Source organism: Gorilla gorilla, chromosome 5, assembly GCF_029281585.2.
Source record: "Gorilla gorilla gorilla isolate KB3781 chromosome 5, NHGRI_mGorGor1-v2.1_pri, whole genome shotgun sequence".
Taxonomy (NCBI): domain Eukaryota; kingdom Metazoa; phylum Chordata; class Mammalia; order Primates; family Hominidae; genus Gorilla; species Gorilla gorilla.
This window is the reverse complement of record NC_073229.2, coordinates 70,526,902-70,541,170: the sequence shown is the minus strand read 5'-3', so window position 1 is coordinate 70,541,170 and position 14,269 is coordinate 70,526,902. Positions and strand designations below refer to the sequence as shown.

The following is a 14,269-nucleotide window of genomic DNA, read 5'->3' as shown; positions in this document are numbered from 1 at the left end:
TTGCATCCAACTCATGAAAAAAAGCATCTTTAAAAAACCAGTTTCTGCTGACTTGCAAAAAGAGCAAAATCTGGGTGAAATGTATTGTTTAAACTTTGATTACCAACCTTGAAAAGGAACCTATTAACCAGTGTCTTCTGATAAGCAGATCACTTGCCTCATGTCTTAGAATCCAGTAGGTGGCCCCTTGGCCATGAAATGTGTGGGAGTGGCTTTTCCCTAACTTGACCCTTCTTTCAGTGGGAGGGAACTATTGAGAGGAACAAAGAGCTTATAAATACATTAGGACCTGGAATTCAGTTGTCCAGCCACAAAGGTGACAGCATTTAACAAAGTAAGTACTGATCTTATAAATCTCTCTACATTGCCTCACACGCTCCTCTCTACCCTCCTAGAAAAATATGCTAATATGTGTCCTTAGCACAAGGAAAAGTTTGTTTTTACTCGTATCATGCCATCCTGGTGTGTTTGGGTGACAGTTCAAGAACTGTTTATTTCTTTTCTGTTGGATACATCTTTACAGAAATGTAAAAATGAAGAATTTAGAAAACCAGGGCCTCAGCATTTAAAGGTATGGGAAACAATGACATGAGGAGAAAAAAGAAATGGTAGCATTTTAAACAATCTGAGAATAATCAGTGCTGGAAGAAGTGGCAATGTACGCAAAATTTTCTTTATATATATAGTCAACACACAATTGTAAATTGTGACACTGTAATTCTATATTGGCTGTGAAAATTCAAAACTAAGGTTTATTATAATTAGAAAAAATTAGTTTGAATGTTAGGAGGACTAGATTCTAGTTGAGCCTCTGCCACTAATTAGCTCGACGACAAGTCATATTCTGTCTCTGGAGTACTACCAATTCATGGCAAATCTAGAGAGTAGCTAAGAAAGAGGCTCTGACTGTTGCTGCGAACTGTGTAATTCTTTGAATGGAGATCTGTCCTGCCCGCTCTAGGATATTTCTAAGCCTCCCTGAAGGGGTGGCCTGCCCCTCCACACCTGTGGGTGTTTCTTGTCAGGTGGGATGAGAGACTGAGAAAAGAAAGAGACACAGAGACAAAGTATGGAGAAAGAAAAGTGGGTCCAGGGGACCGGCGCTCAGCATATGGAGGACCTGCGCTGGCGCCAGTCTCTGAGTTCCCTCAGTATTTATTGATCATTATCTCTACCATCTCAGAGAGGGGGATGTGGCAGGACAATAGTATAATAGTGGGGAGAGGGTCAGCAGGAAAACGTGAACAAACGTCTCTGTCATAAACAAGGTTAGAAAATGTGCTGTGTTTTGATGTGCACATACATAAACATATCTGGTGCATTAAAGAGCAGTATTGCCGCCAGCATGTCTCACCTCCAGCCTTAAGGCGGTTTTCTCAATCGGGTTTTACACCAAGACATTCCATTGCCCAGGGATAAGCGGGAGACAGATGCCTTCCTCTTATCTCAACTGCAAAGAGGCCTTCCTCTTTTACTAATCCTCCTCAGCACAGACCCTTTATGGGTGTCAGGCTGGGGGACTGTCAGGTCTTTCCCTTCCCACAAGGCCATATTTCAGACTATCACATGGGGAGAAAACTTGGACAATACCTGGCTTTCCTAGGCAGAGGTCCCTGTGGCCTTCCACAGTGTTTTGTGTCCCTGGGTACTTGACATTATTGAATGGTGATGACTTTTAACAAGCATACTGCCTTCAGGCATTTGTTTACAAAGCACATCCTGCATAGCCCTAAATCCATTAAACCTTGAGTCTGCACAGCACATGTTTCTGTGAGCACAGGGCTGGGGGTAGGGTTACAGATTAACAGCATCTCAAGGCAGAAGAATTTCTCTCAGTACGGAACAAAATGGAGTCTCTTATGTCTACTTCTTTCTACATAGACATAGTAACAGTCTGATCTCTCTTTCTTTTCCCCACACATCCCTGCCCTCTACCTATCTGATTTGTAGCCCCCTCTCCCTCTCTGCAGATATAACAACCCAAAATGTCTCTAGACCTTGCTCAATGTCCTCTGGAGCAGGGGAACAAAATCCCCCTGGTTGAGAACCATGGGACTACATGACCTCATGGGGCTAAGCAAGGCTATGTTACCGATGTGCCCCACTGCTTGGACATTCACTGAAAACTTCCTGTTAATCCAGGTGGACTGATTAGTGAATATCATTGACCTCTGTACAGGAGCTAAAAAGCAAAGAGAGAGAGAAACAGAGAGCCACCATATGACACATTTGATATAAGTCTGGATTCATATAAAATCTTATTCCTACTAGAGTTCTATGGACAAAATATAGAGAACCAGAGAAATGGATACAAGATAGATAATAGATGATGAAGAGACAGATTACAGAGAGATAGATACATAGAACGATTGATAGATAAAATAATACATACATGGATGGGTAGACAGAGATTATAAATAGATACATATACATAGATTGTTGGTAGGTAAAATAATTGGTGGATAGATAGATCAAAGAAAGAGGATCCATGGGCTACTCAGTGTGTCCGGAGACTCATCCATCTTCCAAGCACTGGGACAAGAGCAAACACCCATTGCTGTGTTCCTACTATGAATTTTTTGTACATTATCTCATTTAACTTTCTCAACAACCCTCAAAAGTAGAAATAACTATCTCTATTCTAAGAAGAGAAAATTGAGGCTCAGAGATTAAACAACCTACTGCATTTATGAATCTCATAATGGAAGGAGTCATGGTTTATCTCATTCTCCCTTCTCTCTGATAAGAAACAGTGTCATTGGGGCCACCTCAGAGATGTAACTCCTTTAATTTACTCTTGGAAATATGAGACCTTATATTCCTTTCAAAACAAGCCCATTTTTTAATTGATGTAAATTAATTATTGATGTAAAGTAATTATACTAGTCCTCAACTCACTCTGGTTTTTAGGTTGTCAAAGTAGAGAAAGGCACAGTTTTATCAGTTTTTTCTTCCAAGCAAGCCCCTGAAAAGTTGCTAACAAGAGGAACTCAGGAATTAGATGTTCCCCTCTCGCCCTCTCCCTCCAACATTTATTTGGCTAATATACATTGAATAGGAAAATATAAAACAACTTCTCAGACAGGAGCTGAGAGCCAGGTTATGAGGTGGAGTGGAAAAGCTCTGGACCTGCAATCAGAAGTTAAAGCTGACCCAACACTCACCAAGTGTGCAGCATGAGACAGGTGCTTTAGCTCTCTGAAATTCAATGTGCCCATCTTTAATTAGGATAATAGGAGCCATTTCCCAGGGTTGTTGCAGAAGGTAAACACACTCCCTAGATATTGACCATGAATGAGGAGCATGTGTGTTTGACCCATGGCAAATCCTTGAGCTCTCTGGTTCTCATTTTCTGTTGAACCAACAAAGCTCAATGGTAACCTATGCCTCAGTCTCAGCCTGACCCTTGGAAACCTCACATTGAGGAAGTGATATGCTAGTTATCAGCTGGAGTGTTGTGATAAAATATTATGTAAGATAAAATTTCACTTCCTTTTGAAACATGATCCTCAATCAATGGCTAAGAGAGTTTATTTTGGGGATTGGAATTACGACACTGTGAACTCTAGTCCATAACAATTAAACAAGCACACCCTAAGCTTTCATGTGAACTTCACTCTCCCTTTCATTCTGCCGAATTATGCTATTTCCATTTCCCAAGTTACTTTAATTTACTCCTGGAGTTATCATAGAAAGTATAATGTCAAAATATCTAATTACAAAACAGGTGAGTTGATTCAGTATGATTTCAAAGAATTCTTTACTTTCCAAAGGTTAAACTATTGTTTCCCATATTTTAAAATGTAGACATTTAAAAGATTTTGATGCCTAATTTTAATCATGCATGCTTTTTTAGAAATACATTAGTTGAGGCCGGGTGCAGTGGCTCATGCCTATAATCCTAGCACTTTGGGAGGCGGAAGTGAGTGGGTCACCTGGGATCAGGCTTTCAAGACCAGACTGTCCAACATGCTGAAACCCTGTCTCCACTAAAAATGCAAAATTATCCAGGTGTGCTGGCATGTGCCTGTAATCCCAGCTACTCAGGATGCTGAGGCAGGAGAATCACTTGAACCTGGGAAGCTGAGGTTGTAGTGAGCCAAGATCATGCCATTGCACTGCAGCCTGGGCAAAAACAGCAAAACTCTGTCTCAAAAAAAAAGAAAATAACAAATAAATACATTAGTTGTTAAAGGCAAGTATATTTTTGTTCCACTCTCAACAACCACAAAACTTTGCAAGAAGAATTTAATGTTTAATAACAGAGCTGGGGGTTTGGTGAGAAAACGCAACTATTCCTAAGTCCTGGCACTGGAACTCCTTCTTTCAATGAGTCCTGTTTCTTTCCCTTCACATTCATGATACAATTAGTTGCATCTGTCCCTGCAGCCACTGGTTTTCATTCTCTGATACTCTGCTACGTTCCACCACCCAAACAGCCTGGCATAGAGCAAGGGCTATCAAACTTCACTGATAAGCCCAGTCTCTAACCATTTACAATGACCAAGTGAGCATGCACACATGCAAAGATCCATACACACAGTATACAAATAACTGAAACTAACAACTCATGAAGCATTACTTACCTTTCAACATGTCATGCTCACTGATATTTTCTATTCTTTTCTTTTCTATTTATTTTTTAAAGTAATGGGATTTCACAATCTGCTGAAAGATTACCATGCATATTTGAGAAACACTAACATAGAAAATAAGACTCAGTCTTTGGTTTTTAATAGCAGTGAGCCTGGATCCCAGATCTATCATTTACTCTGAGCAAGTTACTTTAAAAACCTCAGTATTCTCAAATGTAAAATGAGAATAACAACCACATTAACCTTAGGTGATTTTTGTAGGATAAAACAAAGAGAAGTTTAGAAGAATGACCAGTGTATGACTGACGTTGAACAAATGCTAGCTCCTTCCATATTGCAAAATTAATGCAGCAACATCTCTTCTTCCAGCTTATAAAACAAAATGCACCCCATAGAGTTAGAATACAGAATTCCAAAAGAAGCAAGGGATTAACAATCTCTGTCTGTTGAAAGAATTTGGATCTTCTAGCCACAGTTAAACAAGTCTGAGGCCTAATTTCTGGTTTTGATCAAATGCAGTCTCACAGCCAAAGAGCTGAAGAGTGATTTAGCTCCCAGCCGGTCCTCCCTGTCAGTGACATCCTCTGGTTTCATGGCCAGTTCATGGGTTCCCAGGGCCTTCACCCAGCTAGCTTCCAGGCATGATTTCATTTTAGTCCTTGCTGTAGATATTCATGTCCATCACCAACCAGAGTGTGACTGTGAACATTGTATTTCTCTGATGTTCCATTTCATTAACTAAAAAATGGAGATAATAACCATTTCATGGGACTATAAGGAGGGTTAAATATATAAAATATTGAAAGGGACTTGCATTGAGGAAGGATCACTAGGAAGTTTTCAATAAATATTAGTTCTTGAATTCTTCCTCTTCCCATTAACTCCTATACATGTATTATTACCACATACTCTCACCTCTTAGGCTGCCAAGAAAATTCAGAGTTAAACAGTGAAAACTTGAGACTGGTTTGCTGGAATCTGAGGGTAGCCACTGCTGGGTAACAATCTGAGCCAAGAAAACATTCCGGGAACTCCTCCAACACAGTCATGAAGAAGGCAGGTTCTTCTTCAGCATTGTTTGTGGTTTTCAACCATACATCCTAAAGTACATTTTTGATTCTATGGCTTAAATCATTCATTCATTCATTCATTCATTCAGGCTTAGAGAAATCTCCAGGAGACTGCTATCATGGCAGAGAAGCTCAAGCTCCACTACTCCAACATACGGGGCAGAATGGAGTCCATCCGGTGGCTCCTGGCTGCAGCTGGAGTAGAGGTAGGTTCTGAGTTAGGTCATCTTAAGTCAGATTTACGATTGCGTTATCACATACTTTTCCCACAGAAACTATGAGATGATTACTAACTGAAGCATTGTGCCTTAAATAAAAAGGGACTGGAATTAAGAAAAAGATGAACAGATTTGACCTAGTAATTCTTATAATTTCTTCTCCTCTAAAAGCAAACATATTAAAATACATTTAAGACACTAATCACAAAGTGCAGAACTTAAGTGGATTAGAATTTAAACAAACTGTAAAGAATAATTTATGGCATTTATACAATTAGAAACATGAATATCAATTGAATATTTGAGGACATGAAATAATTATTGTTAATATTTCATGTGTGATAATGTCCTATGGCTGTCTTTAGAATAGTTAATGTGTTTTAGGAAAACACATTGAAGTATTTAAGGATTAATCATATGGATCTGGGATTTCCTTGGAATTATTACAAGAGGAGAAGTAGGTGGGCATATAGATGAAACCATATTGGTGGTGATTGATAATTATTGATTCTAGGTGAGAAGTATAAGAAGAATCATTAGGCTTTTCTGTTTATATTTATTCATGTTCATAATTTCCACAATAAAAAAATGCATAATATTAAAAAATGATTCTAATTAGAGGTAAAATGCAAACTACAAATGAGAGATGGAAGGGAGTGGATTGTAACAAACTACCTATTAAAGATTGACTACATTCACAGCAATTATTTACTTGAGAACTTATTAATTCCAGGTTCTGTACTCGGTCATGGAGATAGTGAACAAGACAGACACAGTCCCTGCCCTGGGGCAGCCTATGTGTCTATGAGGATGCAGAGAAATAAACACGCGGTTAAAATGATGGGAGGAGGCTTCTAGAACACACAAGCATTCCCCAATGCCACAAAACCACATCAGAAACCAGAGGTTTTCCTTAAAAATAATGTTAGTGTGGGACTCTAATTCCTTTATTAAATTGAGAATTTTACCCTATTGTGTCTCACGTACTTCAGAAGAGAAAATTACAGTTGCAAGTGTGAAAGCTGTGCAACAGCAGCGACCTATTTCACCCTTAGCAGGGTTCCTGAGAAGTTGGGTGATATAAATTACAGCAGAGGCTCCTTGATGGCAGAATATTTGATGGCCATTAGCCCATGGCATGCCTCATGCTAGGGACACACAAGGTTTTGGTCTGATCTCGCTTGGAGACACAGGCTTTCCTAAGATATGACAACACCATAACTAGAAGAACTGCTCAGTGCCGTTTCTCCAGTGATGTCCCCTCTCAAAACATGACCTAATCATAGACATTCATATCAGGGTGGAGTTGAAGTGAACTAGAAGATTTAGCAGCTATGTGCTGTGACCCATGCACTTTTCTCAATGAATTAGGTCTAAATTTCCAAATGGCCATGACCAGCCCCCTCTGTGTACCCTGCCAAACTCAGAAATCTTATATTCTCCAAATGATGCACCAGATGGGGCCATTCAAGGCCACAAGTCTATAATAGAATGAACTAACAAGAACTTATTTACTGTTTCTGCTTCCAGTTTGAAGAGAAAGTTATAAAATCTGCAGAAGATTTGGACAAGTTAAGAAATGGTAAGATAAATCTCTAAGTTCCTCTGATGAGGGTGTCTAGTAGAAGGTACACGGGGAGGTTTGCACAGCCGGCAATGTCTATGGGTGTGGGGCATGGTATTCGTACATGGTGCAGAGGGAGAAAGTGGTTAAAATGGAAGGGATGTGGCTCCTTGAGCAAGTCTGGCAACTCTCTCCAGGCTAAAAGGACCAGACCTCTCGGAGTATTTGCTAGAGGAAGAATCTCCCGCCCCTGAGAAAGCCCTTTCTTTGTTTTCATGCTTGGGGCACTGTGAATGAGCAGTGGTCATCAGCACAGGATCCCATACAGCCCTCCCCATCCAAGCACATGCAAGAACATGCATTAGACAAAAGGAGGAGGAATAGATATGGCCACTGTCTTGAGTTTTTTCTTTCATGGGGGGAGTGGGACTGGGTAACACTGTAGCAATGTTGCAGACTTTGAAGAGCACAGAAAGGGACGCTTACATAAAAACCTCTCAGAACCTGCCTTAAATGTCACAAACACCATGAGACTTACTCTGGGAACATCCTGTTTTAAATGGCATCTTGTTGCCAGTCCTATTGTAACTTGTCCCAACCTCTTCCTAAAATATCCAGGAAGATAAATCAACACAAAAAATTCAAGAGTCCCACTATGTATCTGGAGGGGCAACAAAAACATATATGAAATAAATGGACAAAAAGTAAAAGGAAACTTCTTAAGAAAAAGAAGAACTACAGGCAGCTTTATAAACATATTGTTTGGACTGGGTGCAGTGGCTTACACCTGTAATCCCAATTTGGGAGGCTGAGGCAGGTGGATGATTTCAGTTCAGGAATTCGAGACCAGTTTGGCCAACATGGTGAGACCCCATCTCTTCTAAAAACACAAAAATTAGCCATGTGCAGTGGTGCATGCCTGTAATCTCAGCTATCGAGAGGCTGAGATAGGAGAATCGCTTGAACCTGGGAGGCAGAGGTTACAGTGAGCCAAGATCACACCACTCCACTCCAGCCTGGACAACAGAATGATACTCTGCCTCAAAAAAAAAAAAAAAAAAAAAAAAAAGTTGTTTCAAGTGAACTCTTACCAGGCAGTAATTTCTTTTTCATTTTACAAATTTAGTCTTTTCAACAACCATTTTTTTTTCATCCTGAAAGGGTGGGTTTCATAGACACTTCACTCTCCTTTTTTTTCTTCCTTCTAAAGATGGATATTTGATGTTCCAGCAAGTGCCAATGGTTGAGATTGATGGGATGAAGCTGGTGCAGACCAGAGCCATTCTCAACTACATTGCCAGCAAATACAACCTCTATGGGAAAGACATAAAGGAGAAAGCCCTGTACGGTATATTTTCTGTTCTTCCATCCACAGAGAACACAGAGTGATTTAGGTCCTTCCTTGAGTGGGTGGGACCATGGCAGGGTATCATGACCAGCAGCAGGCTGGGCCTTGGGCATGTACGCTGAGGTCCAGTATTGCAGAGTCCCATGGAGATGAGGGAACAGTGAACATGGGGAGGGTTCAGGCGAGGGTGATTCTAGAAGAGGATGCAGTCCATGGACACAGCACGCTGACAAAGGTTTCCAAACACTCATAAACCCAATGAACTGAGGAGGATGGGGAATCATGTTTCCAGGTGCTCAGGACTTCAGAGGCTGGACCCTGGCCAATGGCTTAGGACAGGCATAGAATATGTGAGAGTCTGTAGATGAAGGACTGGGGAGGGAAAGCTGAAAAGAAACCAAGTCTAAGGTCCCAGTAATTCCAAGTATGATGAACAGGAACCTAAATTACCAACCAATTATATCAACTGGAATACTTGAGCAGGGCTAGTAGAGGCTGGCACCAAGGATGCTGGAGTTACCTTGACACATGGATAGAAGGCTGAAACAGCCAGATTGATTCAATACCAGCAAAGCCAAGGGGTCTCCTTGTTGTTGTGATGAGACTGCATGATTCCAAATAAATCCTGAATGAAACTGCTGGCAGCTCCTCAAAAACTTTAATATGGTATTACCGATGACCCAGCAGTTCCTCTAACAAGTATATCCCCAAACAATCGAAAATACATCCACACTATATATTTTACATAAATAAATAATGCAAATAACAATACTCATAGAATTCAAAAAGTGGAAACAACCCAAATATCCATCAATCAATAAATGGAGGAGAAAAATGCGCCTTAGCCATGCAATGGAAAGTTATTTGGTCATGAAAAGGAATGACGTACAAATGCATGCTACAAGATGGTTAAACCATAAAGACATGTTACATAAAATACACGAGACACAGAAGGCCACATATTATAGGATTCTTTTCATATGAAATGTCCAGATATTCAAATCCATGGAGGTAGAAAGTAGGTTAGTGATTGCCTGGGGCTAAAGGAGTGGGGCTTGGAGAAAAATGAAGAATATTGCTAATGGTACAGGTGTCCTTATCAGGGTGACAAAAATAATTCTGGAATTAGACTGTGATTATTTTTACAGAATTCTGTGAATGCACTGAAAACCACTCAATAGTATAACATAACAGGTGGCAATTATAGTATGTGAATATGCATCAGTAAAGCTCTTGTTTTAAAAAGTATTGTGAAACTCCAGTTTGACACAAAAGAAGAAGAGTTTGCACTGGTTGTAACTGTACAGAGAATTTCACCAGGGAAGGGGTTGGCTCTTAAGAAAGGCACACATGGCTAGAGTTGGGCAACAGCACATGGAGAGGGCTGTGGAAATGTTTTTCATGGGTGTAATTGGAAGAACTGCTAATATGGGGCATAGAAGTAGCCCTGGGAGGTGTAAAATGATGAGAGAGGATGAGGAATATGGCTGAGATGGCTGTGCCAGGGACTCTCTTAGGATTACTTAGGAAGCAGGTCTTTGGCCATTTGACTCACACTAAGTTCATGCACAGAACAAACCACAATGGAGATGATAAATCCTGGCACAGCATCAGTGGGTACTGGCAGTGATTCCACCAATTTCTCTCATGACTGTGACCACCAATCCTCTTCTTCCTGTATTAGGTCATGCGTGTAACAAAATTTAGAGATCTATCTACCTTGATAGGCTGTTTTAGGAAATAAATGTTAATATACCCGTAAAACTCAGAGCATAATGACTATATACCTGTAAAACTCAGAGCATAATGACTAGACTATAAAAGGCACTCACTGGAGGTGAATTATTTTGCCATCACCTGATACTCTACTCCCTTAGGTTTTTATAAACCTATAAAATCTAAGGCAAAAGATATTTGACCATTTGGTTGTTTTTGTCTTTCAGGATTGATATGTATATAGAAGGTATAGCAGATTTGGGTGAAATGATCCTTCTTCTGCCCTTTAGTCAACCTGAGGAACAAGATGCCAAGCTTGCCTTGATCAAAGAGAAAACAAAAAATCGCTACTTCCCTGCCTTTGAAAAAGTAAGTGAAGCAGTTCAGTGTTTTGGGGAACTGAGTTTAGAGGCCAGTAGAAAAATAGTGGCTGGGCATTCCTGGGGCACTGATCTTCACTTTCAGTGATACTTCCTGGACACCAATGCAGCACTCTGACTCTCAAGGCATTTTATGAAAATAGACTTGGAGAAACAATTGTATCACTTATACCCAAGCAATAATTTTCCAGTAAAATTTTAATTTACTGAACCCCAATATGGAATTATCTGTTCAACAAAACTTTATGTTCATAAGTAGAATGTGGGCTGTGGAAGGCTCTGGACCACACTAGAGTTGCTGTTGAGTCTATGGAACCCCATGGACTTTGATTGAACAGGGGCATGATGAAAGTGATCCATCAGAAAACATTCTGGCACCATATGCAGGAAGACAGGAGACCAATTGCCCAACCAGAGAATATTGCAGTGTTTCAGGGATCAGTATTTTTTAAAAGGAGAGTGACTGTGGGATGCAGAGGAAGATTCTGTAAAATGCATTTTATAGTAAGTTGCAGACATCAGAGCAGTTCCCTCCTAAACGCTTCAGCTTGGAGATTATAACATAGTGCCGTTTAGGAACCAGAGTCGATGCTGTGAAAAAGATGATGAATTCAGGTTCACCCAGGTTTCCTACAGATCCCAGGGAGATAGAGCAGGGAATGAGGAGAGCAGACAAGGGGAAATGAGGACTCTGAAATAGTCTCCTTCTGGGGGAAGAGTGTTGTCATGAAGGTGGAGTCACTGTCCAAGGGAGATTGGAGAGGGAGAAAGCAGAATGTAGAGCCATGTCCTGAATGTGAGGGCTCTACACTGCAGGGCCTGGGGCAGACAGAACATGCGGCGGCAGGTGCTAAGCCCTTGGCCCATGTGGAAGAAGCAAGCTGCGTGGGTGGTGTAGACGCCACAGTGATGTAGAATGAGAAGAGAAAATGGGAGGCTGAGCTCCAATTGAGGAGTGAGTACAGTTACACTTCTTACTATCTCATTCATTCAGATAATGTGGAGAAAGCTCGGGATTTCTGCATCCATGCAGTAAGGCAACAGAGGTGGGGAAAGTCAGGGTGGAGAGGCTCTGAAAGAAGCAGTGGTCCCAGCCTGGGTGGGCATGTGTTCCTGATCTGATTCCTCCCATTCTCCAGGTCTTAAAGAGCCACGGACAAGACTACCTTGTTGGCAACAAGCTGAGCCGGGCTGACATTCACCTGGTGGAACTTCTCTACTACGTGGAAGAGCTTGACTCTAGCCTTATTTCCAGCTTCCCTCTGCTGAAGGTAACCCATTTCACAGTCCTCAGAGAGGCAGCCCCACATCTCCCATCTTGGGATCTTGTATCTGGGCCCTGGGACTGAGCATGTTTTGACCCCAGCCTTCTCCAGGCCTTCAGTGCCCCAAGGTCTCCAAAATGAGCTTCCAGGCTCCAATTTTGAGGAATGAAAACACTTTTGTTATGGAAAGGAAATTTGTAGTGCATGCTACCCCACAAAGAGTATTTTGCCTTTTATTATGGAAAGGACCCAGGGCCCAGCGTGTCTCTCCATCCCTTATTTCAGTGTGGTTTCTGTTCCTGAGTTCTCTGTGATGTCCTTTATCCCATATGTGCCCACATTGAGTCAGTCTGAGCAGAGCCCTTTCCATCTGGTTTCCTCCCTGGGCTCCGGCTCCTGCTGTCAGATGTTTTGTTCCTCTCTGCCCAGCTCTCCAGCACTCTGCCCCCGACAATGTATCTCTCACTGAGAAAAGGTGGTGCCATGGTGTGTCTTTACTATTTTCTATTTCCAACTCGTTTTCCCATATTTTCACTTCTGCTTAGAGACTGATCTGTGCTGATATCACACAAGCACATTAGTTTTTCTTGTCTTATACAAGAGTCACTAATCTATAGGATTAATATGTAAGAAGAAAGATAGGGATGACTGAACTGATTAAAATTTCAAGATATCTTTGGGGAAAATAAAGTGAGCTACATGTTCTTCCTCTTATCTTCATTTCTCACTGGGTGTCTGTTTCTGCCTTCACCCAAGTGGAAGCGACTCACTTGGTCTTTGGTAGGAGGGACTCAGATTCCCTGGGTCGTGTTAATGGAGGTGTCAGCCCTTGACTTGTTGTTTTAGTGAGGCTGTGCTTTGTGGATTACAGGCCCTGAAAACCAGAATCAGTAACCTGCCCACAGTGAAGAAGTTTCTACAGCCTGGCAGCCCAAGGAAGCCTCCCATGGATGCGAAATCTTTAGAAGAATCAAGGAAGATTTTCAGATTTTAATAAGCCAGCCATAGAGGTCAAGAACATGCAAGACCAGTATTCTAAAGTTTTGCAACAATAAAGTACTTTACCTAAGTGTTGATTGTGCCTGTTGTGAAGCTAATGAACTCTTTCAAATTATATGCTAATTAAATAATACAACTCCTATTCACCCACTTAGTTAAAATTGATTTCTTCTCATTAGGATCTGATGTGAATTCAGTTTTCCAATCTCCTCCTAGCCAACAATTTTCTTGGAATTACAAATTCAGTAAAAATAGAAACTATAAATTATGTGGTTTGTTTGACTTTTCCAAGAATTGCCCTGTAACATACAATTTGTCATACAATCTATTAAAATGTCAATGTAGAAATGCACTTCTGACATTTTCAGGTATGCACAGGAGAAGAGTTACCATTTTGGGTAATGGCATAAAGACATTTTCTTCTTTTCCTGAACAGTCATTTTATTTCTGATAAAAGCATTCTTTCTAATGCATTTGCAAAACAACGATTCTGTCTGCTGTGGATTCCTCCGTTTTCTAGGAGGTGAGGAAATATTGAAGAGCAAACAGACCCACCCTCTGCTCTCAGGCCACCTTGTTGTCCCTTACTGTGCATGTGGTCCTGGCTTATCCTCACTCTGCCCCTTAAGCCTCCATGGGGGTCCCACGCATAAGCCTTCTCTCAGTTCCCTCAGTGCCACTCAGGCCTGGGCTGCCAAGATACAGATGGTATATGTGAATTACATACAAATAACTATATGCAAAATCATTTTTCCCTGGTGTGTCACTGTGCCAGAGTGCTTAGATTAGGAGTGCTTTCTAGCTCCACCGCCATACTGGTCCTATAATGCTAATCTCTCCCAGGACACCTGGGCTTCTGCAATTTGCACTCTCCTCCTCTTAGAGGGAGCTTCCCCAAGTTGGCAGAGGTGGTTGAGGGAGCAGACAAACACACAGGCTTCCTACCTGCAGCTTCACTTTGCTCTAGTCTCTTCTCCACTTACAACCAGAGTAGTTTTTCTAAAATGCAAATTGGAAAAAAAAAATCACAGAATTCTTCAGTGAATCCTGACTGCATATAAAATGCATCCTCACACTTGTCCTCACTCCTTGATCTTCAGCCCAGTCAACTCTC

At 41.2% G+C, this 14,269-nt stretch overlaps 1 protein-coding gene across 1 annotated transcript; it reads left to right on the top strand.

Annotated features, from left to right (window-relative positions):
* Positions 1-247: 247 nt before the first annotated feature.
* LOC101148684 (glutathione S-transferase A2) lies at positions 248-13,226 on the top strand. The gene is made up of 7 exons (XM_004044198.5): positions 248-334; positions 5,755-5,871; positions 7,414-7,465; positions 8,658-8,790; positions 10,739-10,880; positions 12,031-12,162; positions 13,028-13,226. Exons 2-7 carry the CDS (start codon positions 5,785-5,787, stop codon positions 13,148-13,150), a joined length of 669 nt encoding a protein of 222 aa, XP_004044246.3. The 5' UTR covers positions 248-334; positions 5,755-5,784; the 3' UTR covers positions 13,151-13,226.
* The last annotated feature ends 1,043 nt before the right edge of the window (positions 13,227-14,269 follow it).

Coding starts and splice junctions, on each gene's coding strand:
- LOC101148684 (XM_004044198.5), top strand. CDS start 5,785: ATGGCAGAGAAGCTCAAGCTCCACTACTCCAACATACGGGGCAGAATG. Junction 5,872..7,413: donor TGGCTGCAGCTGGAGTAGAG/GTAGGTTCTGAG, acceptor TTCTGCTTCCAG/TTTGAAGAGAAAGTTATAAA. Junction 8,791..10,738: donor GACATAAAGGAGAAAGCCCT/GTACGGTATATT, acceptor TTTGTCTTTCAG/GATTGATATGTATATAGAAG.